General features: G+C 42.6%; 1 protein-coding gene across 5 annotated transcripts in view; it reads right to left on the reverse strand.

Annotated features, from left to right (window-relative positions):
- Window positions 1-25780, reverse strand: part of LOC123767688 (chondroitin sulfate N-acetylgalactosaminyltransferase 2) — a 187312-nt gene that overhangs the window by 7145 nt on the left and 154387 nt on the right. For 3 of the 5 annotated variants that reach the window (XM_069310466.1, XM_069310468.1, XM_069310467.1), the window contains exons 2-10: window positions 25441-25561; window positions 14645-14773; window positions 12596-12739; window positions 10566-10752; window positions 9059-9223; window positions 8536-8722; window positions 5723-5959; window positions 1069-1260; window positions 412-566 (exon numbers count right to left, since the gene is read on the reverse strand). In XM_069310466.1, coding sequence (XP_069166567.1) covers window positions 412-566; window positions 1069-1260; window positions 5723-5959; window positions 8536-8722; window positions 9059-9223; window positions 10566-10752; window positions 12596-12739; window positions 14645-14773; window positions 25441-25543 — 1499 coding nt within the window. In that variant the 5' untranslated portion in view covers window positions 25544-25561. The remainder of the gene's footprint in view (window positions 1-411; window positions 567-1068; window positions 1261-5722; window positions 5960-8535; window positions 8723-9058; window positions 9224-10565; window positions 10753-12595; window positions 12740-14644; window positions 14774-25440; window positions 25562-25780) is intronic. The other 2 variants (XM_045757573.2, XM_045757575.2) reach the window with 2 other exon arrangements.

Here is a 25780-nt window from a genome sequence, read left to right on the forward strand (position 1 = left end):
AATAAATTTGTAAAGAGCCAATATTTTAGACGTAAGAATGGATGGGAATGTAGATTATATTTCTTGAAATAATTTTCTTGAGAAGGAAAATATATATATATGAGAAGTTGTAGCTAACACGAATGTTGACAGTCCACTAAGTATATATGGGGACCTTGTCAGCCCAATTTCCTTAGCCTTCTCACGTGGACAAGTAAATTTTGCAATATGGGATAAACACAGTATTTAAATATTTTTTATTAAACAATTTAATGTACTGCAGTAGCTTTTGCTGAATAATAATTTGTGGATGTGATTGTGATCACAAATTTAATGCGAAAGTGTAAAAGAAATGGAAAAGCTAGTAATGAAAACCCAACAAGCAATTCATTGAACAAACACTTAGTAAATTGTGTTACATAAAGAACTTACTTGCGATAGAGTAAGACATCTTCACCACCCCAGCCTATAATATCCTCATCAAAGCCTTGGACACTCAAAAAGTCTGATCTATATTGGCACGTCATCCCATAGCCAAAGTCACGCCAGAACCCTGTGTCTCTAGAGATCACTAATTGGTCCAATTCCTGTAGGCAAAAATGTGGTTTCAATTTATAAATGTTTCCAATTATATATATATTTTGCACAGATACAGCTTTTTAGTACAGTATTCTACATATGTAAAAATTATATAATAAGGCAATTAAGGTGTAAGTACAAGAACCAGCTCATCTGGTCATCACAAAGCAGTCTAAAATACACACACATGTAAGTGCAAATTACTTTAAATCTAAACTGGAATATGGTTATCAAGGAGTACAGTACTGTACACAAGTTGAGAAAATAGTCAGGTACTTTATACAAGTTACTGAAGAGGTAAAACAAAAAAAATGATTGCCAACAGTTTGATGTCTTAAAGAAGGTATGATAGAATATTGGTTCAAAGGCCAAGTGCTACAACTTTATATCGCTGAGCACAATATGTTGCAACCAATGTTAATAACCTTTGTATCTCACTTTTTGTATGGACATAAGAAATATGTTAATTTTGGTCTTTCCTTAAGAAACATGAGCTAAAGCACAACACACCTGAGGTACAGGTTTGCCCTGGAGAGGATAAACCATATTGGGATTGTACAGGGAAAACACAACGGGGTAGTACACAGAATGACCTGGGGAAGCATTCAGACGACATCGTTCCAAGAAACGAGTGCTGAACACAATGTCCACATCACACATGAACAAAAGTACATCACCTTTGGACCAGTGGGTGGCACCAACCTGAGAAAAGAATTAATCTTTTAATTTAAACTATAGCAATTATTATTATTACAGCTAAATGGTTGACATGTGCAAATATACTTTGCAATACTTTGACATTAATTTTGTACTTTTAACCAGGTTAAACCTTTCCAAACTGTTTACTTTCTCTCAGTGGATATACAAAAGTACACCTTGTTTAATATTTAAGGCAAAAATAAGGTCTTGGGCACAAATGAAATACTCTTTTCTGAGCAAGGCATTCAGTTGTTCACTGAGGGAAGGTCTTGTTGTCCCAATGTTCTACCAAGATGCCATCAACCATGCACATCAGATCATACTAGTGCAAGGGGAAACGCTGCAGATTACTCAATCCAGGTTGAAATGACCGAGAAAACTCTTAACTATACAGTACTTGGAGCCCTTCCAAGTGTTATTTGTCACCAGATGGATCACCAAGAAGTGCTATCACTAATTGCTCGTTGACACGCCCACTGCTCACCAGCGAGTCAAGGCACCCTGACTCTGCGTCCCTAATGTTCCAATTCACAAAAACCACAAAAAAAAAAAAAGGACAGGAAAAGCCAGGACAGAAGGGAAGGAATGGGAGATAACAAGTGCCTCTCTCAGAATAGAGTTTTTACCTACACTTGAACCTTATTTCTCAGATGCACCTTTGGTTGCTTCCTTAGGCAAGAGAACTCCAGGAGGCAGGAAATACAAAGAAAAACAAGGAGGATGAACTGACCCGTGCTGAAGATTGGTACCAGCTGGAGCAGCAAGGGAAGAAAGCAGTCCATGTTCAGGGAGACACATTAATTCTGGTACTCAGATCCCACGCCAAAACACATGCTCATCTGGAAAAAAGCTGCCCAATAGCAACACATTGGCAGTAAATGTACAGTTCGACCACCAAAACACCTGATCCCAAAGTCAGCAGAGGATATTAAGGAGAAGAATGTCTTCACGGTAGCAGTTCTTTGCAGATTACAAGACAGTGATAAACCTGTAGATACCATTGCAAAGATACAGCTAGACAGAAAATGACAGTTGCCAAACAAATAAAACATACACCAAAAAAGATAAAACCAGAATGCCAGAGGAAGAAATGCAAAAACCCAAGAGCCAATAGACAGAGCTAACAATAACTGAGAATCAAATCCAACAAATAAGGGCAACTCTCAATACAGTGTGATAGGATAATTAGGTCACATGGAAGAGTGGGTCTGTACATTAGGGAAGACCTTGTATGCTTGGAGCTCCTTAACGTTACAAGTGAGGTGGTAGAAGTACTGGGATTAAAAAGAGAAAAACTTAGTGATTATTCTAAAATACAAACTGCCATATGCAATGGCCGAGGCATTCACAGAACAAACAAAATAAAGAATAGCCTTGATAATTTGGAGAACCCGATACCTGATATTATCTTCCTAGGTGACTTCAACTTGCCTAGTCTCAGATAGAGAATAGCAAACAATAATATTATACCATGAAATCTATCGGGACCTAACCAACCACAGATTAGAGAACTACTTAGATTCTGTGACAAATTTTCACTCAACCAGCAGATATCAGAGCCAACGAGAAATGAAAATATTCTAAATCTGGTCTTTATGAACAATGAAGACATTATCATGGACATTACGATATCAGATACCACGTACTCGGATCACAAGCTCATTGAAGTGCAAACGACCATCAATACTCAGAATAGACCTAAAATGTTGATCAAGCAAGATGGGGTTATTCAGTAAATTCAATTTTAATAATAAAAGGATAGAATGGGAGAAAATATACAGGGAACTTAAACATTTCATGGGAAACTGTTCTAAGCAATACAAGTCTTACAGAAGGAATTGAAAAACTGACTTCGGAAGCGTATCAAGTCTGTCTGAAACATGTTCCTTTGAGGAAAGCCAGAAAGAGATCCAACGTAGAAAGAGAACGCAGTCGACACTATAAAAGTAGGAAAAAATAACGGAAATGCTTAAGCAGACACGACTTTCCCGTCAGAGAAGAAATAATTTAAATAGCAAGATTGAAGAAATCGAGCGGAAATTGAAACATATCAAACTGAAGAATGGCAGTTAGAACAGAAAGCAATTCAGGAAATAAAGAAAAATCCAAAATACTTCTTCACATATGCAAAATCAAAAGCAAAAACCACTGCCAGTATTGGAGCTATTCGTACAAGTAAAGGTTCATACACGTAGGATGACAAAGAAATTAGTGAAATCCTAAAAAAGAAGTATGAGGACATGTTTAGCACTCCAATAAATAACATGAAAGTGGAAGATCCAGACAATTTCTTTATGCAGGATATCCAAACCCCTGTAAATATAACTGATATCAACATGAGCGTACTAGACTTTGAAAGAGAAATTGAAAACATGCCCATGAACTCTGCTCTGGGTCCAGATTTATGGAATTCGATATTTATAAAGAAATGTAAAGTGCCGGTAGCACAGGCACTCAGTATAGTATGGAGGAAGAGCTTTGACACGGGGCAATACCAGATGCACTTGTAACAGACATAGTCCCTCTACACAAGGGAGAGAGCAAAGCATTGGCAAAGAATTATAGACTAGTTGCACGAACGTCCCACATAATAAAAGTATTTGAGAGAATGATTATCCTATCATTTTTCTGGCCGACGTAATATTTGCTTGGTTATGCTCCCTAAACATTAGGTCGTCAGACATCACTATTCCCAAATCCTTTACATGCTGTTTTCCTACTATGGGCAGATTTGATTGTGTTTTGTACCCTGTATTATGTTTCAGATCCTCATTTTCACTGTACCTGAGTACAGTACCTGGAATTTATCACTTAAACATGTTATTTTCTGCTGTCCAGTTGAAAATTTATTAATATCTGCTTGCAGTTTTCAATGCCTTCAACAGAGGTAATTTTCATGCTGATTTTTGTGTCATTTGCAAAGGATGATATGAAACTATGCCTTGTATTTTTGTCTATATCTGAGATGAGAATAAGGAAAAACAGTGGTGCAAGGACTGTACCCTGAGGTACAGAGCTTTTAACTGTGCTTGGACTCGATTTTATATAGTTGACTGTTACTCTGTGTTCTATTCGACAGGAAATTGAGTATCCAGTGTTCTACTTTACCAGTTATTCCCAGTGACCTCATTTTGTGTGCTATCACTCCATGGTCACATTTATCAAATACCTTTATCAAAACAGCTTGCGATGTTCGGCAAACCAGGGCTGCTATTTTCCAAATTGTTTCTAGAGTCATGCTAATTCTCGCATTGAAATCTTCAGAGGCTTCTAGGCAGAGTTACTTTGCATGGTGCATCCCATGGGCTGCTTCCATCATGGTTTTAGGAATTCTCTTTCCTTTACAATTTCCTTGTGGATATTTTGACTGGGGGCTCAGTCCTTAGAGGCTATCCACTATGCAGGTTTGGGGTTTTGATCTCTGACATTGTGACAAGACTTGCATCTATGCTTGGAAAATGGTCAAGCTGAGCCAGCTAGAGTTCTTCAGTGCCTCCCTAACATCACTATGACCCAGCAAGGGTATGTTGCAAGATCTCGCCTGTGTCAGTATATTATATGTAACTCTGCCCCAACTATAATAAACATGTCTAATGGGACACACACAGTTAACTTGAGCTGGGAATGTTGTAGGCAACGTTCGAGTGTCATATTTAGAACAAAGGTTTATAACCTCATTCAAAGCATGATTTTTAATGTACAGTACAATATTGTTATACTGTACTAGACGTGAGCAATGTCTTCACCCAAGTTTGATAAAGACATTATAAAAGATTTCATAAGCTACAACATACTAAGGCATATGTTTAGATACTGTATCAAGCTTCACTACAAAATATTGTGTGTACTGTATTTGCAAGTACTGTACTGTAATGATTTACACTACAGTTCTACAGTACACTGAAAGCCATTATAAAAATCTAAGATATTGATATCTTCAAAGATTTCCCTGTACTGGTATTTCATAACCTAAGACATAATCTTCAAGAATTTATGTATTAATTACAGCATCGATTTTTTTTCGCAGAAATCTATTACACGACTTGATAATGGTTCAGGATGGATCGAAATGTCATCGTTTCTTCATTTTAAGCTGTGCGGTTTGGTCTCCATAGAAATTATGAACTTATCTCGTGATAAGTAAATGTGTACTGTATCAAATACATTTTTACACGAACTGAAATGTTTGTGATTGCTCAAATATTTATCAAAGGAGTGGATCACAGTCATGATGGGAAATAATGCCTGTTGGATTAGTTTCAGAAAGTGCAGTGAAGCTTAGACAGCAGCTGCAGCAATAAAGCTTAAACAGAGGCTGCAGAATAAAGCTTAGATAGCAGCTGCAGCATAAATATGAAAAACATGATACCATCATAATTAACAAATTATATTAGATGTAATCAAGAAAAATACTGCAATATTTTTTAATTAAAAAGATTCAGATACTGTACTGCAAAATTCTTACCTGTAGTGCTTTTCCTCTAGAAAATGTTTCATTGAGAGTGAGCAATTTGATGTGTCTAAACTTAGCTTCCTTGGAGGCATTAGTTATAATATTTCGGACTTGTTGTAAGCCTTCATGACCAAAATAAACAACTGTTAGGAAGATTCGGCGGTCATGGCGGAGGATGATGGTAACGAGCTTGTCCATAAATCCTCGGAATGTGTCTGTTCTTCCCGAGAGTGGCAGGATGATGTTGATCTGTTGTGGGAGTAACATGATGCAGCATAACATATCTAATCAAGTTCCAGTAAACCTGGCATAATTTATTGTTACATTGGGCCAGAACCAGTGTCAGGCAGAGGAAACTTCTTAAGCTAATCAAGGTTTCACTAAATTACACACAGAAATCACAATAACGTGATGCATCAAATTAACAAATTCACAAGGGCCGTGACGAGGATTCGAACCTACGTCCGAGAGCTTCCCAGACGCTGCCTTAATCGACTGAGCTACGACATGGTCAAAAAGAGTTGAAACTTTCAACTTCTTTCAACTTTCAAAAGAGTTGAAAGGTTTCACTAAGGGAGAGTCTGCTCATGTAATCACCAATGCAGTTACTGGTCAGACCCAATGATGGTTAACCTGACTTGGAAGAGTGACTAGCATATTATAATTAAATCATTTTTGTCAGGAACAGGCAGCCTGTGAAGATATGCATGTTAGGCTTATATAGAGGCTCCCCCCCCCCTCCTCATACCTTTTAGGTCAAACTACTGACCCTCCCCAGGATGCAACCCAACTACAAGTTGACTACCCCCTGGTACCTATTTACTGTTAGGTGAACAGAGGCATTAAGTGATAGGAAACGTGTTCAATCATTTCTCTTCTGCCTGGAATTTGAACCTGGGATTCCCAATTGTGAGTAGAGAACGAATCCGACTGTACATAAAATGACAAGAAAAGTGTTTTAATGTTAAAACATTCTTTTACAGTAAAGGTTACACAAGCAGAAGCATTCTGACAATTGAGTTATCCCATTTGACTGCTTCCTAAGAAAAGTAAACCGTGTTCAAAGGTCAGAATCACGCACACATTGGCGGAACGACATTCTAGCACCAGCAACGAAGGGAACTTTTCAGTCACTGCAAGGTCATCACGGTGTTATGGGAGGTTATCTCTTATCTTGAGGTTATCTTGAGATGATTTTGGGGCTTTAGTGTCCCCGCGGCCCAATCCTCGACCAGGCCTCCACTCCCAGGAAGCAGCCCGTGACAGCCAGGTACCTATTTTACTGCTAGGTAACAGGGGCATAGGGTGAAAAACTCTGCCCATTGTTTCTCGCCGGCGCCCGGGATCGAACCCGGGACCACAGGATCACAAGTCCAGTGTGCTGTCCGCTCGGCTGACCGGCTCCTGGGAGAAGACACTTCAGCCCAGGAGGATTTGCAGAAGATCATTAGTAATAACTAAAGCATTCCCAAGTACCTGTTAAGCATCACAGGTGTCTGCTAAGTGCAAGTTACCCTGCTTGACTACCTATGCTCAACACCAACACATCCACCACCTTTGGTTTCCTTGACCCAAGTCACCCCACACCTTTCATATTTATTTATACAAGAAGGTACAATGGGTTGTGAAAGTGCATATGTGGGTGATTAAGTGGTACATTCTTTGAAGCCACTAACGCCTGGACCCAGGCCGGATTTGGGGAGTAGAAAAACTCCCGACACCCTCTCCAGGTATGTTCCAAGTAACATGCATAGCATTTCAAAAGCCCTTACAGTCTAGCTAAAGCTAAACATAAATTTGCAATGAATCTAAAATTAGAATAATAATAACAATGATAATATTTTATTTAAGCAAGAGTACATACATAAGACAGATGAACAGTGAAGGCTTCGTTCATAAGTACAATGCCTGAAACCACTAATACGCTCAGCATTTCAGGCAGTCAATCTCGAATAAAATCTTGAGTAAAAAAATAAAAGGTAATGACAGGTGTATAACAATTTGAATTCACATCTTTACTATATGTATGTAAAGTGGCTGATAAACTAAATTACAGGTATACAGTACTCTATTGGTATAGGTGATCTAGATGATAAAATACTAAGTGAATTAGTAGCACAAGGTGGGATATTATAGGGATAATAAACTCTGCACACAGGATAATCAGTGATGCCAAGAGAAAGTTTAAAAGGGATTCGAGTTTACCCGATTTTTAACCTGAGGGCCACTAACACTTTTCAAGAATGGTCTTCTGTTCAGCATTTTGGGTAGGACAGTGACATCCTAAGTGACTCCCTAGCATGTCTGATGACCCTGCAGGGACCACTTGAGCTGGTCCTTGTGGCACCAGTGCTTCAATGTCATCATGCTTGACTACACAATTCTGTCCTTTATCACATCAGATCTTACATTAGGGAGCAGTCAAATGATCCTCTCAAAGTGATGCATCTCAAATTCAAATTAAAAATAACATTTACAAACTTTATTTATAAATAGATTTAGTTTACAACAAATTCAAATACTATACAAGTAATTGTCACAAGAAAAATTATAATAATAGCATAACATATAATCATTATAATTATATGCTGAATGGTCCTGTAGCACAGTGATCTACATCCTTGTCTCACAACCGAGAGACCTGCATTAAATCTCCAGGCAGGACAGAAATGGTTGTGCAAATTTCCCTTCATCTGTTCACCTAGCAGTAAATAGGTACCTGGGAGTTAGGTAACTGTTGTGGCTTGCATCCTGGAAAATGTCAGTAGTTGGCCTAGGAGGACTGTACATATCAATGCCTCTCAGCAAGAGTACAAGAGACTCACCAACTGTTTAGTGTTGTGCTGCACTTTAGTGACTACAGTTAATGGTGCAAAGGATCTTAGAAGTGTGACAGAGCGGTACTGATGAGAGGTGTGGTTGGCGCGGCGGTCATGAAACAGCAATTCGTACTGGGTTCCACTTGTAGGGACTGTGCGGTACATTCCTTCCACAAAATCATCGACACTAAATCTGCAAGAAAGAACAGCAAGTTATCGAGTCATCTTGGGACTTATTTGAATTATATTGCAACTTAGACTTGTGCTTAATATTCTAATGCATATATAACATATGTGACAGCATAGATCTCCTTTCCCAAATAATGTACTGTATAGTGTACAGTATATGGATTGTTTACAATTAAACTTTATGGAAACACCTCTGTAAAAGTAATTTAAGCATATACTATGCTGTGGAAGCAGTTAAGAGAAGACTGTCCTTCATTTCTAAATTGTGAACAATTTGCCACAATACTGAATTTACTATTTGCTAGAAAATTACACATTCTGAAAACTATAATGAACACACCTGGCAGGTACTGGTGTATTAAGGTGATCAAGAGCTGCAGTGAGCGCAGCAAGGATATCTCGGCGTTTGAAACCTATTGGCTTCTCCACTACCCTCTTTCCCAAGCCAAGCTCAGAGGGGTATACTCGAGACCACGTGAAGTGGGAGAAGGTCACAACCTCGTATCTATTAACAGGAAAAGGACAGGAAAAGTTATTAATCAAATAAATTTTTACAAGAATATAATTAGTAATTCACACATGCATAAATTTTGAGTTGAATTTTAGAAGAATATTTAGAAGAATATTTTCATAGGAGTCCTCTATCCAAAACTACAGGTAACAAACCTAATATGTAGGACCCCATGCCTTTTCATGGCACACTGTTGAGGTATATATGTGGGTTTATAATTAAGATGAAAAGAGTATTTGGTTTGAATTGTTGTGTGGCATTTGAGATATTCAACAGTACTGTACTTCATTTGTAAACACACACACACACACACACACACACACACACTAGGGGTCTGGTAGCTGAGCGGACAGCGCAGGACTAATTCTGTGACCCGGGTTCAATTCCCAGACCAGGCAGAAACAAATGGGCAAAGTTTCTTTCACCCTGAATGCCCGTTACCTAGCAGTAAATAGGTACCTGGCAGTTAGACAGCTGTTACGGAGCTGCTTCCTGGGTAGGTAGGTAGGTGGGGGGAGGGGGTGGGTGGGTGGGTGGGTGGGTGGGTGTGGGTGTGTGTGTGTGGGTGTGTGTGTGTGTGTGTGTGTGTGGGGGTGTGTGTGTGTGGGTGTGTGTGTGTGTGTGTGTGGGTGTGTGTGTGTGTGTGTGTGTGTGTGTGTGTGTGTGTGTGTGTGTGTGTGTGTGTGTGTGTGTGTGTGTGTGTGTGTGAAAATTAGTAGTTAGTAACTGTTGATTGAAAGTTGAGAGGCGGGCCGAAAGAGCAAAGCTCAACCCCCACAAGCACAAATAGGTGAATACAGATAGGTGAATACAACAGGGGTACCAGCATGCTGAAGCTGTTTTGGTTAGGAAGGTGGAGTTCTGTACATGCAGTAATGAACAAAATAAAATTGTTCTCTCTGTTTCTGTAGATTGGTTATGTGCACTTCCCAACTGCTTTTGCAGTTATGCCCTCTTGTTCACAGATATTTAACATTCTTTGCAAAATATGGAGTAAATTAAGTTTCTAATATTTCGAGCCTGGCAGCCAACCCACAGGGTTGTGACAGATTTCATGTTTGATGCTGTTAATAAAGTGACACTTCAGGTTTTCGCAGGTCTGATAGTTGTTTAAGCACATTACATATGGACTTCGTTCAAAGTGGAACCTTGTGATACCTCATTCATCACTCTTGGTGAATATCTTTCTTGCACCCTAGACTATCACGGGCTACTTTCTATTCAAAATTTCAGCAAAATTAGGACAATTAAACAAATTTGAGTGTGTACTTCTAATGGAAAATGTTACATAATTTGTAAAGAAACCAGTGAATAGAAGTGAATGAGTGGGACTTACTCATTGTTCAGCGGGATGCCCTGGGTGATCTCTGACTGGGCCACCTGATGCTGTATGACAGCGCCACAAGGCTCGTCCACCACCACCACATTACTCTCAGTCTTGGCCTCAATGCTGGAGCCAACCACACCAGGACCACCACCCACCCCACCCAAACCAGGACTCTCAAAAGATTCTGAATCGGCTCCTGAAAGAAAAATGTAAATAGTTAACGCTCTCATTCATAACATATAAATATATATATTATATATATATATATAACAGTCTCCGTGGTGTAGTGGTAAAACACTCGCCTGGCGTTCCGCGAGCGCTATGTCATGGGTTCGTATCCTGGCCGGGGAGGATTTACTGGGCGCAATTCCTTAACTGTAGCCTCTGTTTAACGCAACAGTAAAATGTGTACTTGGATGAAAAAACGATTCTTCGCGGCAGGGGATCGTATTCCAGGGACCGTAGGATTAAGGACTTGCCCGAAACGCTACGCGTACTAGTGGCTGTACAAGAATGTAACAACTCTTGTATATATCTCAAAAAAAAAAAAAAAAATTCAATGCGAACAAGCTTGAATGGTCCTCAAGCATATATGCAACTGAAAACTCCACAACCCAGGTGATTTGATGAAATAACTATGCCCAAGCTCACCACCAAGTGCCGTCAGGACGGTGGGGAATATATCTTCGGCTACCATTGTCTTTTGTACGGTCTCCCGTCTCTTGTATGGTCACGGTTGGTCAAGTGGTAAAGGGACCACTTATGCCAGTTGCATAGTGCCCCTGGCTGTCTGGGTTCGAGTCACTTCTGGGGTGTGGAGTTTTCAGTTTATAATACGTATATACACACCCCTTTTATATATTATATGTAAAGAAGTAGCATCTATACCAACCTGTTGATTCCAGCAATCAACGTCCCCCGGGGCATCCTGGTTGGTGGTCTGGTCAATCAGGCTGTTAGACGCCGCTGCTCGCAGCCTGATACATGAAACACAACCTGATTGCTGGAAAGGCCCTTTGTGACTAAGCTTAAGCCTTTTAGAATGACTGGTTGATTGGACGTTTTTTCACAGCGAGGTCCAGGATTGGAAACAAAATTTATTATTCTGCGCTACCTCTTGTATTATTAGATGGGTGGGCATGGAAACTAGCTGTGTTTGTTGGTTTAGAGTTTTTCATATATTTTATTGGTGAGAATGATATTCGTCTTGTGTTTTAATTACTTCGGTGTTTTTCTTTGAGCTTTATTTGCACTAAGGATATGTTTTTCACGTCGTCTGTTGTAGGTATGGGCTGTAGGCTGATTTGTTCTTTTATTTCACTGGGTTATGACCACATGTCTTAAATTCGCTAGTGGTTTATCTTCACGGTTCGAGGATTTGTGTCATCTATTTCAATTGCAGCTTAACAGCCATAGAGAGAGACACTCCAACACTACCTGTGATTGCCCTGTATCAATGATTTCAGACCAAATGATATGAAGTACCTTACCTTGAGGTGGTTCCGGGGCTTAGCGTCCCCTCGGCCCGGTCGTCAACCAGGCCTCCTGGTTGCTGGACTGATCAACCAGGCTGTTGGACGCGGCTGCTCGCAGCCTGACGTATGAGTTACAGCCTGGTTGATCATGTGTCAGTACTTTATGGTTATCTTGAGGTTATCTTGAGATGATTTCGGGGCTTTTTTTTTTTTAGTGTCCCCGCGGCCCGGTCCTCGACCAGGCCTCCACCCCCAGGAAGCAGCCCGTGACAGCTGACTAACTCCCAGTCACCTATTACCTATTTACTGCTAGGTAACAGGGGCATTCAGGGTGAAAGAAACTTTGCCCATTTGTTTCTGCCTCGTGCGGGAATCGAACCCGCGCCACAGAATTACGAGTCCTGCGCGCTATCCACCAGGTTACGAGGCCCCTAATGCTCTGTAACTACTTCATACACTCACGAATATTAGATATAATTGTGCTCTTACTCAAATTTTGCTAGTGCAGGTTAGTAGACTCACCTGCCATGTTCTCTCCTGAGTCCATGTATACCTAGGACATACCTGGTGAGGGTTTCGAGAGTTCTGGGGTCAGGCTCGGCCGAGCGGACAGCACGCTGGACTTGTGATCCTGTGGTTCCGGGTTCGATCCCGGGCGCCGGCGAGAAACAATGGGCAGAGTTTCTTTCACCCTATGCCCCCTGTTACCTAGCAGTAAATAGATACCTGGGTGTTAGTCAGCTGTCACGGGCTGCTTCCTGGGGGTGGAGGCCTGGTCGAGGACCGGGCCGCGGGGACACTAAAAAGCCCCGAAATCATCAAGATAAACTGAATAAGGTACCTGCATATTGCTGTGTATACCTAAGTCTGTTTATTAAAAAAAACTCCCATTTTCCTGCACAAAGGTCATACATCCCGTAAGGGCATGTCTAAGAGCTAAATTTTGTTTCATTTGATTGCAAATCATGGGTTCAGTCGCTTTTAAAAATGTTGATTGACGAATTCACACATTGCCGAGTTAAGAGAAGTTTCTCCCATAAAATTCAGCTAAGCAAACCAGATTCAAATGATAGTTTAGTGACGTTGTACTTTGAAAGCCCAACAGGCTCTACCCTAGGCTTCATTTAGCCACCACTTTTCTGAGTGTATAAATGGCTGCTTCCGCTTCCCGGGAGAGCAATAATTGTACCACTATAGCCTTGAACTTCTCCATGATGGACGCTACAATGAAACTACAATGTTCAACCTTAAATTAATATTTGTATTAATATTTGTACGTGTAAAATGTCTATGCTTCAACTTTAAATTTACCTGATAAGATATGATAGATTCTTGGGGGGCGGGGGTAGAAATAGCCTAAGCTACTCTATCCCTTTGAGATGTATTTTTTCTTGTCTCAATAAACATACTTGAACTTGAATTGAACTTGATAGAATCTTCTGTCATACTCGTTGCACTCAAAAATTTCACAATTGACTTAATAATTTAGAGATGTTATCATCCTTAATTCCATGGCAAGACAAGACCGAAGCTAGTTGTAACATGCTTTTTTTTTAAAGCTATGCGCAGTCGATAAAAATATTAATGATGGAATCGTATGTGTGTGTGTCGTGTACATTCTATTCAATACTGACATCCAAATGCATGCCAAAAACAGCCGAGTAACAAGTCCACTACGGGCTCACCATAGCCCGTGCTATTTGGAACTTTTGTTCCGAGTAGCTGAATCTAAAAACAACAGCTGAGTAAGCCAGGGCATATTATTTATAACGTGTGTATGTATATTTTATACATACACATATATATATATATATATATATATATATATATATATATATATATATTATATATACATATATATATTATACACACACACACACAGTATGAGACTACAAGATGACCTAGACAGATTGCATGAATGGTCCAACAAATGGCTACTAAAATTCAACCCGAGTAAATGTAAGGTAATGAAACTTAGCAGTGGAAACAGGAGGCCAGACACAGGATACAGAATGGGAGATGAAGTCCTTCATAAAACGAACAGAGAGAAGGATCTAGGCGTTGATATCACACCAAACCTGTCTCCTGAAGCCCACATCAAAAGAACAACATCTGCGGCGCATGCGAGGCTGACTGACATCAGAACTGCCATCAGAAACCTGTGTAAGGAATTCTTCAGAACCTTGTATACCACATATGTAGGACCAGTCCTGGAGTATGCGGCCCCAGCATGGAGCCCCATACCTTGTCAAGCACAAGGTGAAGCTTGAAAAAGTTCAGAGATATGCCACTAGGCTAGTCCCAGAACTAAGAGGCACGAGTTATGATGAAAGACTTGTGTGAACTGCACCTCACGTCGTTGGAAGACAGAAGAGCTTGGAGAGACATGATCACCACATACAAAATTCTCAGAGGAATTGACAGGATAGACAAGGACGGATTATTTAACACGGGTGATACACGAACAAGGGGACACTGGTGGAACACTTATGCAGTATCTTTTTTATAATAAAAGTTCAGCTTAGACATATTTGGTGGTAATTAGCAGAACCAGTTTATGTAATTGTAAAAGTCTATTTATTTAAGTAAGGTGGCAGGAAGGGGAGAACTTACTGTTGCCGTTAACTCTGGCGAGCTCCTCCTTGAGTTGTGCTATCTGGAGGAGGAGGCGTCGAGTGTGTCCTCTGTACTCCTCCTCCCTCCACGCCAGCTGACGCTCGTAGCTCGCGCCTTCATCCTCACCTGTAAGGGCCACAGTGTACCATCACAGTCTTCAACACCAACAATGCAACATACAAGGCTGTGAATGTACACTAGTAACGATGCAATATTGCGTGTTAAACTCTGCACTACAAACACTTTAACACCACTTTGTGTGTGTGTAGATATAAAATATATAAAATATATTTATTTTATATTCAGAATTTAGATGGAATATTACTCCAGTTAAACTTTTTAATGAATATATTATGATAAATTAAGAGAGAGTGTTGGCTGAGGCTACGATACCCCGAGGCCGGGGCAGGGATTAGGCTCACTAGGTTTATGTCTTCGTATTCAAGTTATTTTAAAGTTGAGTATCCTTGCTTCACCGACCTCAGCCAGCAACTGGTCCAGGGCCTTACCACTTTCTGAGAGAAGTTACTGCCTGTAGCATATTTCTGTGAGATGACTTGACAGCCTTATAATTCAGTCCATCCTCTTTAGATTTCCATAATGTCAAGAAAACGGTCAATTTAAAGTGGTTTCTCCTAACCTACCAGAGGACTCAAAACAGAAAACGGGACAGTACGTCACTTTCGGCAGCCGCTTCCATTTTATAGTACGACAGGTTTTGGCCGCATGTAACTCATACGAGCGAAATGCGACGTTGTTTGTAGGAAGACAGGTCGTGTAATGCCTTTGTTACGTTGTGATTGTTGAAGATATTGTCGGAGGTAAACAACCTGAACTCTCAAATAATACACCGTATTTTGATGTCAGAATCCTCAGTCAAAAATAAGGGGGAACTATACAAAAAAATATGCGGCTCACAGACAACCATGTTTCCCATGCTTGGGTGCGTTGGGTTAGGTCGGGATCTTGTGTTCGAGCGCTTTAATAGCCACTTTTTTGCTCGTTGTGGCATGTCAAGCGGACGGCCTGGCAGGGTTAGTTTCCTGTATGCTTTGATGAGATCTGCCTCGTCATGGTCAGGGTGCTCCTGGTCACGAGGTCTTCCGCCTATCATGGTAGTCAAGGTAGCTTAGTTCTCGTATGACTGATAACTTACAGCATGTTCCACTTACTGAAGGTATGGGGGCCTGACGGCTGAGTGCACAGCGCTCGGGATTAGTAGTCCTGAGGTTCTGGGTTCGATCCCCGGTGGAGGCGGAAACAAATGGGCAGAGTTTCTCTCACCCCTGATGTCCCTGTTCACCTAACAGTAAATAGGTACCTGGGAGACAGCTGCTACGGGCTGCTTCCTGGGGATGTGTAACAAAAAGTAGGCCTTGGTCGAGGACCGGGCCGCGGGGGACGCTAAGCCCCGAAATCATCTCAAGATAACCTCAAGATAACCCTCTGCATTAAAATCTGGACATAGTGAAGAAGGGAGCCTGGGTCGAGGTGGTTAGTTGTGTTTACACAGGACTTGACTCCTACTAGCGAGCTAATAGTAAGCCTTACCCACTAGTTTTCCGTTTACGGGCTATTCATGCCCGTGCCACCTCTTGGGTGGCTTAATTTTCATCAATCACTATTTTTCCTTGGAACACGAGGAAACCACTAACTGGTTAACAACCAGGTACCCCAATTACTACTGGTTGAACAGTTAAAAATTGGCGGCCAGTCAATCCTTTTCGGACAAGATGCGAACCCGGCCGAAATCGCTCGCGAAGTGCAGGGCGAGTGAATTACCACTATCACCACAAACTGTTGCTGAAGTGGGTGGAAGAGGTGGTGATAGAGCTAGTAGTAGTAGTTGTACACAAGGTGGAAGTCACGGGCTATTCATGTCCATGCCACCTCTTGGGTGGCTTAATCTTCATCAATCAATCAACACGTGACTTAAGGGCTATTCATGCCCGTGCCCTCTCTCATGGTGGCTTAATCTTCATCAAAGGTGGAAGTAGTAGCTTGTCACGAAGGTGATGAAGGTGAATGCTATTTTTTTTACCCTAGTCACCTGTAATAAAACTACGAGCAATTCTATGCAAGGTTAAACTTTTATACCTGGACAAATAAAAAATAGTTATCATTGGATAAAACTGCTAAATAACCTTATCTTGAAATGATTTCGGGGCTTTTAGTGTCCCCGCGGCCCGGTCCTCGACCAGGCCTCCACCCCCAGGAAGCAGCCCGTGACAGCTGACTAACACCCAGGTACCTATTTTACTGCTAGGTAACAGGGGCATAGGGTGAAAGAAACTCTGCCCATTGTTTCTCGCCGGCGCCCGGGATCGAACCCGAGACCACAGACCAGCGTGCTGTCCGCTCGGCCGACCGGCTCCCTTACCTTAAGGTCAGAGCATATGTGTGTAATAAACCTAATGTTTAGGCTTCAATACGATGAGACACTTCAAAAATAACAAAAAAAGTAAAAAACATTAAAACATTTTTCCTGCTAGGCTTCACTGACTAATAACAAGAAACTTAAGTTTTATTATTATCATCAATGCGCGTTATCAGTTGCAATAGGCCGAGGCATTTTTATGCACGTAGGCGAAAATATAAATATATGAGTTACAATTAAAATGTCAACTTTAATAAAGAATAAAAGTATAGCTAAGAAATTCTAGCTTCAAGACAATGTGATGAAGTGTTCGCGAGATATTAATGGTCTCTGTAACGGGGTGCCCACTAATGCAGGATTATAAATAATAATTAAATTATACTTATTTTAAATCACATTTATACCAGTGTGAACCATGGCACCACCTGGTGTGTGTGTGAGTGTGTGTGTGAGTGTGTGTGTGTACCATGGCACCACCTGGTGTGTGTGTGTGTGTGTGTGTGTGTGTGTGTGTGTGTGTGTGTGTGTGTGTGTGTGTGTGTGTGTGTGTGTGTGCGTGCGTGCGTGTGTGTGTGTACCATGGCACCACCATTAACAAAACAGAGGAAACAAACAAAGCCCGGCGCGGCTCTTCCAAAGGGATGTGCATTTATGATAATGTGTAACGCAACACGCTCTTCTTTTCTTTCATAATTCTGTGTGCCTGCAGGAGACACTAATGTGATGTATAATATTTCTCGAATGTAGAGACAACGGCCTTTCCTCGGTAACACGCAGCCTTTGTCCTAACACCTTTGCTTGCTAATCCGGAGCCTAGTGTATCCTCTCCTTCCTCGCTAATCCGGAGCCTAGTTCATCCTCTCCTCCCTCGCTAATCCGGAGCCTAGTGTATCCTCTCCTTCCTCGCTAATCCGGAGCCTAGTTCATCCTCTCCTCCCTCGCTAATCCGGAGCCTAGTTCATCCTCTCCTCCCTCGCTAATCCGGAGCCTAGTGTATCCTCTCCTTCCTCGCTAATCCGGAGCCTAGTGTATCCTCTCCTTCCTCGCTAATCCGGAGCCTAGTTCATCCTCTCCTCCCTCGCTAATCCGGAGCCTAGTGTATCCTCTCCTCCCTCGCTAATCCGGAGCCTAGTGTATCCTCTCCTTCCTCGCTAATCCGGAGCCTAGTGTATCCTCTCCTTCCTCGCTAATCCGGAGCCTAGTGTATCCTCTCCTCCCTCGCTAATCCGGAGCCTAGTTCATCCTCTCCTTCCTCGCTAATCCGGAGCCTAGTTCATCCTCTCCTCCCTCGCTAATCCGGAGCCTAGTGTATCCTCTCCTCCCTCGCTAATCCGGAGCCTAGTGTATCCTCTCCTTCCTCGCTAATCCGGAGCCTAGTGTATCCTCTCCTTCCTCGCTAATCCGGAGCCTAGTGTATCCTCTCCTCCCTCGCTAATCCGGAGCCAAGTTCATCCTCTCCTTCCTCGCTAATCCGGAGCCTAGTGTATCCTCTCCTTCCTCGCTAATCCGGAGCCTAGTGTATCCTCTCCTTCCTCGCTAATCCGGAGCCTAGTGTATCCTCTCCTCCCTCGCTAATCCGGAGCCTAGTGTATCCTCTCCTTCCTCGCTAATCCGGAGCCTAGTGTATCCTCTCCTTCCTCGCTAATCCGGAGCCTAGTGTATCCTCTCCTCCCTCGCTAATCCGGAGCCAAGTTCATCCTCTCCTTCCTCGCTAATCCGGAGCCTAGTTCATCCTCTCCTCCCTCGCTAATCCGGAGCCTAGTGTATCCTCTCCTTCCTCGCTAATCCGGAGCCTAGTTCATCCTCTCCTTCCTCGCTAATCCGGAGCCTAGTGTATCCTCTCCTCCCTCGCTAATCCGGAGCCTAGTTCATCCTCTCCTTCCTCGCTAATCCGGAGCCTAGTTCATCCTCTCCTCCCTCGCTAATCCGGAGCCTAGTTCATCCTCTCCTTCGTCGCTAATCCGGAGCCTTGTTTATCCTGTCTTCCCTCGCTAATCCGGAGACTAGTTCATCCTCTCCTTGAGGATGACAGGGGCCTGACAGCTGAGTGGACAGCGCTTCGTATTCATAGTACTGAGATTCCGGGTTCGATCCCCGGTGGAGGCGGACACAAATGGTGATGCCCCCGTTACCTAGCAGTAAATAGGTACCTGGGAATTAGACAGTTGCTACGGGCTGCTTCCTGGGGGTGTGTAACAAAAATGGAGGCCTGGTAGAGGACCGGGCCGCGGGGACGCTAAGCCCCGAAATCAAGATAGCCTGCTCCACCATACTATATGCAGTCTAGCCCTAGCCCCCCCCCCCACCCCTACCCGGGAAGCAGCCTATAACAGCTGTCTAACTCCCAGGTACCTATAGCGTGTGACGGGGGGCAGCAGGTAACAGGGGGCATCAGGGTGAAAAACTGTGCCCATCTGTCTGTCTGGTCCGGGCTGCGCGCGCGTGCAGCCCGTCCTCCTGGGCGTGAGAGCATACGCGCGCGCTCGCGTGCTTGTACCTTTCAAGAAAGTCATTAAACTTCATCCAAATCTCGCCAATAACATAATATTTGTTTTTATGATTGCAATCACCGAGTAAGATTGGTGTGTGTGTGTGTGTGTGTGTGTGTGTGTGTGTGTGTGTGGGGGGGGGGGGGGGGGGGAGGGGGGGGGTAGGTCAAGCAGGACCTGCCCCGGGCCTCACACTGCCAAGTCTTACGGTCCGCCTGCAACTGTTAAGGAGTAACGGCGCCAATATTCCGTGCATCTCACTCTAGTTCCTGCAGGAAGCCATCGTGTTCAGGTTGTACATGAACGATCAGAGCGGCCTCCGACACACTAATGACGACAGGCTTCGCTAAACCGCCGCGATGAACAACTGAACCTTCGAAGGTCTTGAGGTTTGCAACACTTGCAACTCAGAGTTAAGTGCTATTACATCATCCTTGGTTAATGGTGCAGAAGCCAAGTGCCGATATTTTCACTATTCTCGCTTGAAGATTCTGTAGCGCAGTGGTCTGTATCCTCGCTTGAAGATCTTGTAGCACAGTGCTCTGTATCCTCGCTTGAAGATCTTGTAGCACAGTGCTCTGTATCCTCGCTTGAAGATCTTGTAGCACAGTGCTCTGTATTCTCGCTTGAAGATCTTGTAGCACAGTGCTCTGTATTCTCGCTTGAAGATCTTGTAGCACAGTGCTCTGTATTTTCGCTTGAAGATCTTGTAGCACAGTGCTCTGTATCCTCGCTTGAAGATCTTGTAGCACAGTGCTCTGTAACCTCCAATCACCGACAACTGGGTTCAATCCGCGGTCAGGAGTCATGGTTCGCCATGTTTCCTGTCCTCTTGCAAAGTACGTCGCATTTCACTCGTACAAATTACAAAAGGCCAAAAATTGTCGCATTAGAAAATGGCAGCGGCTGACGAAAGTGACGTACTGTCCCGTTTTCTGTTTTGGGTCCTCTGGTGGTACGTTAGGAGAGACCACTTTAAATTGACCGTTTTCTTGACAATGGGAAATCTTAGGAGGACGGGCTGATTCATCTGCCAGTTTAGACCATTTTTGGTGGTTACATCGTTATGACGGTCAGTAGTTGGCATGTGAGGACCTCGATACAGACTTCCTGTCCATCAAAAACACTCACGTAAAGTGTCAATCAAACCACCTCAACCCTCATGTCTTCACCTTTGACATTATCTTTAAAACAAAGGTTAATGTTCATCATGCGCAGAATATATGTATAAAACACCTGGCATTAATGTGCGACACAAAAAATAAAGATGCAAAGCACGGTAGCGTGGAGGTCGTCTCCAGGAAACCCAATACACACACCACTGGCGACAGAAGGACAGTGCTGGTGTGTGTGGGGTGTGTGGGGTGTGTGGGGTGTGTGTGTGTGTGTGTGTGTGTGTGTGTGTGTGTGTGTGTGTGTGTGTGTGTGTGTGTTATTACAAAACATATCAAATACAGTTATCATGGGAGCTAGTAAAGTTGTTTTTGCCTTGCTAAGGTAACAGGTAATTCAGAGTTTTCTCTGGTTAACACATCACTTCCAATCTAATAGAGCAAGCAATTTATTTTATATTGTAATATATTACAGAACTTTATTTTGTTTGTGCTAGCAATAACAGTAACAGAAAACTAGCAGAGAAAATTGTTTTTGAATAGAGATACACTTACACGCAAGTGTAAGTGTATCACTTACATTTACATATCCACGTGGATCAATCGCCTCCAGCAAGTGCCAGTGACGTGTTGGCACTACTTCTCATCAGTGCCACTCAGCCACGTTGCAGCTTGGGGTGGTTGAATGTGAATTTTTATACAGTTCATATCATTCTCTTGTAAATATACTCAATTACTAAAAGAATACAAGAATAAAGTAATCTCCAGCTGGCTTATTGGCTTATGTGAAGGTTTTCAGGCTGTTGCTCCACGTGTGTCGCTTCCTTGGCAATTGTGAGGCACCTTCCTTAGACCCTAAGTTATTGTTCCATGTGAACCACCCGCCTTGGGGCCTGAACCATTGTGCCATGTAAACTACCTGCTAGGCTGTGAATGGCCAAGCACTTTACTTGTGTGCTTATCCAGCCAATGTTAGAAGGTTTCCTCTGAATTAGCGTCAATAAAGATCCTGAAAATTCGACACAAAAAGGATACCTGATCAACCAGGCTGTCTCTCGTACGTCAGGCTGTGACCAGCCGTGTCCAACAGCCTGGTTGACCCGAGGACCACCACCCAGCAGGCCTGGTCAGAGACCGGGCCGCGGGGACCTTGACACCCGGAATCAACTCCAGGTAACAGCGAGCTAAAGCATGATGTGACTTAGCAACATGCGTCTCCAACCACACTTTTGAACCCGTTTTTATTGTAATTTTTGTTAATTCAAGTTTCTTTTATTTGAGGCCATTGTTCCGGGTTCTAAGGTGGGTTTGTATTATATCCCCTTGTACTTATGATTTCTGTGTTGTTTGTTAAGATTTCTCTGGTGATGGTCTAGTTGTGAGAAGAGATTATATGTTCCTTGATGGAACAATGGATCCTTTATGGATCCTGCAGACAAATAGTTGAACACACACACACACACACACACACACACACACACACACACAAAGAAGGTACATAGGGTTCAAGAGAGTACATACCATTGATTTTTTTTTTTTTTACTTGTAAAGCGACTAACACGCATAGCGTTTCGGGCAAGTTCTTACTCTAACAGATAATTTCAAGCAGGTAATTTCTAGCAACATTTAAGAAGTTTTAAGAAGTACATTGTAAGAAAATTTGACGAAGATTAGTAGGCACATAATAGTATAATTTGAGGATTATCAACAGGTAATCCTCAGGATTTATCGATATGAAACAGTTATTTAATACATGTTGGAATTGTACCAGACCAGAGAGGCGTTGTCTTTTGTATAAATGTGTACCAAATGTATATCACTCAGAGTTATTGACTGATAGACATCAGTCAATATGATAGGCGGCCAGATGGACCTAACCTCTAGTTAGGTCCATCTGCAACCCGTTCTCGCAAATTCGTAAAGCCAATATTGACTTATTAACTACGTGCATAGGTGATATACTAAACATAATAGATACCCTTAAAAAGATTCATAGAAAACACCGACCTTACCTAACCTTGTTAGTATCTTAAGATAAGCATCTTATTGCTTCGTAATTACAATTATTACTTAACCTATACCTATTATAGGTTAGGTAATAATTGTAATTACGAAGCAATAAGATGCTTATCTTAAGATACTAACAAGGTTAGGTAAGGTCGGTGTTTTCTATGAATCTTTTTAAGGGTATCTATTATGTTAAGTATGTCACCTATGCACATATTTAATAAGTCAATATTGACTTATTAAATTTGCGAGAACGGGTTGCACATCTGGCCTCCACACACACGCGACAGCTAGCATGATCCTCATCAATAATAATAATAAACTTTCAGGGGGAAAGCGCCAAGCCATTACGACTATATAGCACTTGGAAGGGGTCAAGGATAAGTATTTGGGATGGGACGGGGGGGAAAAGAATGGTGCCCAAACACTTTGACGGTCGGGGATTGAACGCCGACGTGCGTGAAGCGAGACCGTCACTCTACCGTCCATCCCAAGTGCTGGCCTCATCAAGTAGTGTAACTTTCTACCTTACCAAAGTCACATTCAAAATCTACTTACTATCTCAATTATATATTGTTCTATTCCCATTTTGGCCCTAAAATCCGCTACTGCAAATCTTATGACTGACTTGGTATTTATCAATTAAATTAAAGATCTATGCAGGCGGTAAGTCACAATAACGGGGCTAAAGTAAGTTGACCAGACCACACACACTAGAAGGTGAAGGGACGACGACGTTTCGGTCCGTCCTGGACCATTCTCAAGTCGATTGTCTAGATTGCCACAATCGACTTGAGAATGGTCCAGGACAGATATAAACGTCGTCGTCCCTTCACCTTCTAGTGTGTGTGGTTTGGTCAACTTAAAGATCTATTTACAGTTTCAAGAGATGGTGCACGCATCAGGGAGCCGGTCGGCCGAGCGGACAGCACGCTGGACTTGTGATCCTGGGTTCGATCCCAGGCCCCGGCGAGAAACAATGGGCAGAGTTTCTTTCACCCTATGCCCCTGTTACGTAGCAGTAAAATAGGTACCTGGGTGTTAGTCAGCTGTCACGGGCGGCTTCCTGGGGGTGGAGGCCTGGTCGAGGACCGGGCCGCGGGGACACTAAAAGCCCCGAAAACATCAAGATAACGCACATGGTAACTTTGAAATGAAGATTAATGCAACACGAGTGCTTCCGTGATGATAAAAGTGTACACGGATCCAGCCGAGTCTCCCCTCCGCCCGCCCTGCAGGTTTTCTCAGGGTCAGCCAGGTATAACCAGCATGATTTCCACCGCCATAGCCTTCACACGACACACACGCCTCAGTGAGCGTTTCACCAGTCATCCTATCTATATAAATACTAATGGAAATGTTCGTGTGTGTGTGTGTGTGTGTGTGTGTGTGTGTGTGTGTGTGTGTGTGTGTGTGTGTGTGTGTGTGTGTGTGTGTGTGTGTGTGTGTGTCCGCGCGCGCGCGCAATTACAGCCCCACTCCTGTGCCAGGTAAGTCCACTACGGGATCACCATAGCCCATGCTACTTTGGAACTTTTGTTCTAAGTAGCTGAATCTAAAACAAAGTTCGTTTGTGCATAACTGCTAATCTCGGAAAATTCTTCACCGATTGCTTTGAAATTTTGACAACGTTCCATTCGCATCGGGCCAGGTTTTTATATACCTACTATATCGATGTCACGTCTGTGACGGTAAAAAAACATGCTTTTTCTGACAAACTGTGTTTTTCATGTGAGGGAACTCTTCGAAACCTCTTTACCGAGTGTTTTGATATTATGACAACGTTACATTCGAATAGGCGCGTCTTTTTATATACCTACTATATTCATGCCTCACCTGTGACAGGTAAAAAACATGTTTTTTTTTTTTAAACAGCGCCATCTGTTGGATATAAGAGCAACACACGCTGTAATCTCCTAAAGTTCTTCACCAATTGCTTTGAAATTGATAACGTTACATTCGAACAGGCGCGTCTTTTTATATACCTACTATATAGATGCCACCCCTGTGACAGGTAAAAACAGGCGTTTTTGAAAAAACAGCGCCATCTGTTGCACTTAATAGCAACATGCACGCTATACTAAATATGTCACGAATTCCATTTCAATGTTTCCGATTGCATTGATAATGTTATTTTCATAGATTTCGATTTCTTTTATTTCATTATTTTGTGTGACATTGTGTTGGAATTGAGCTGTGTTGTTTACCATACCGTTCATTTCGTAAGTATAGATGCCACACCTGTGACAGGTAAAACTATGCTTTTTTGAAAAATAGCGCCAACTGTTGCATGTAAGAGCAACACACATGCTATACTAAATGTTACAATTACATTTCAATGTTTCTGATTGCATTGATAAATTAAATTTTCACAGATTTTGATTTATTTTCATTTTGATTTAATTATTTTGTGTGAGAATTGCGTTGGAATTGAGCTGTTTACCATACCGTTCATTTCGAGAGTACTGTATACTTTATTTTTTTATTTTTTCATATTTTCATTTAATTTTTTAACTGTTTTTCTTATATTTCAGTGATGAGATCATCAGATCACTTTATGTTTCCAATTTTCTGATGGGAACATCAGACCATTAGGGAAGGCATCGGACGAGGGAGTGGGGAATGGTGGGGAGGACGAGGGGACAAGGGAGTGGGGCATGCTGGGAAGGAAGAGGGGATGGTGGAGTGGGGAATGGTTGGGAGGCCGAGGAAACGGGTGAAGGGGAAATGGAGGGGAAGGACTGGGGGACAATGAAGGTTGCTGTGGCTCAGGTGAGCCACAGCACGTGACCGTTAAGAGGTACTGACCGTTGAGGTGGTGAGAGAGGCGGCAGTGTTGTAGCAGCAGGAGAGTGAGAGTGGTGAGGGAGAGCAGGGCGAGCCCCAGCCGTCCACCTCCCCTCACCCTCATCACACACCATCACGCCTTCTGCGGGAGACACACACACGCACGCATTAGTCATCAACGCATCACAGTAATCAACAAACAGTAACATACAAATGATGCCAAACGCATAACATCAACATGACTAACATTAATGTTATTGTCTACGCTCTCTACTGCAGACATGAAAGTAGTGGGTGGCCTCCGGCAGCCTGTCCTCCCGCAGCCTGTCCTCCCGCAGCCTGTCCGCCCGCAGCCTGTCCT

This window comes from Procambarus clarkii, chromosome 67, assembly GCF_040958095.1.
Source record: "Procambarus clarkii isolate CNS0578487 chromosome 67, FALCON_Pclarkii_2.0, whole genome shotgun sequence".
Taxonomy (NCBI): domain Eukaryota; kingdom Metazoa; phylum Arthropoda; class Malacostraca; order Decapoda; family Cambaridae; genus Procambarus; species Procambarus clarkii.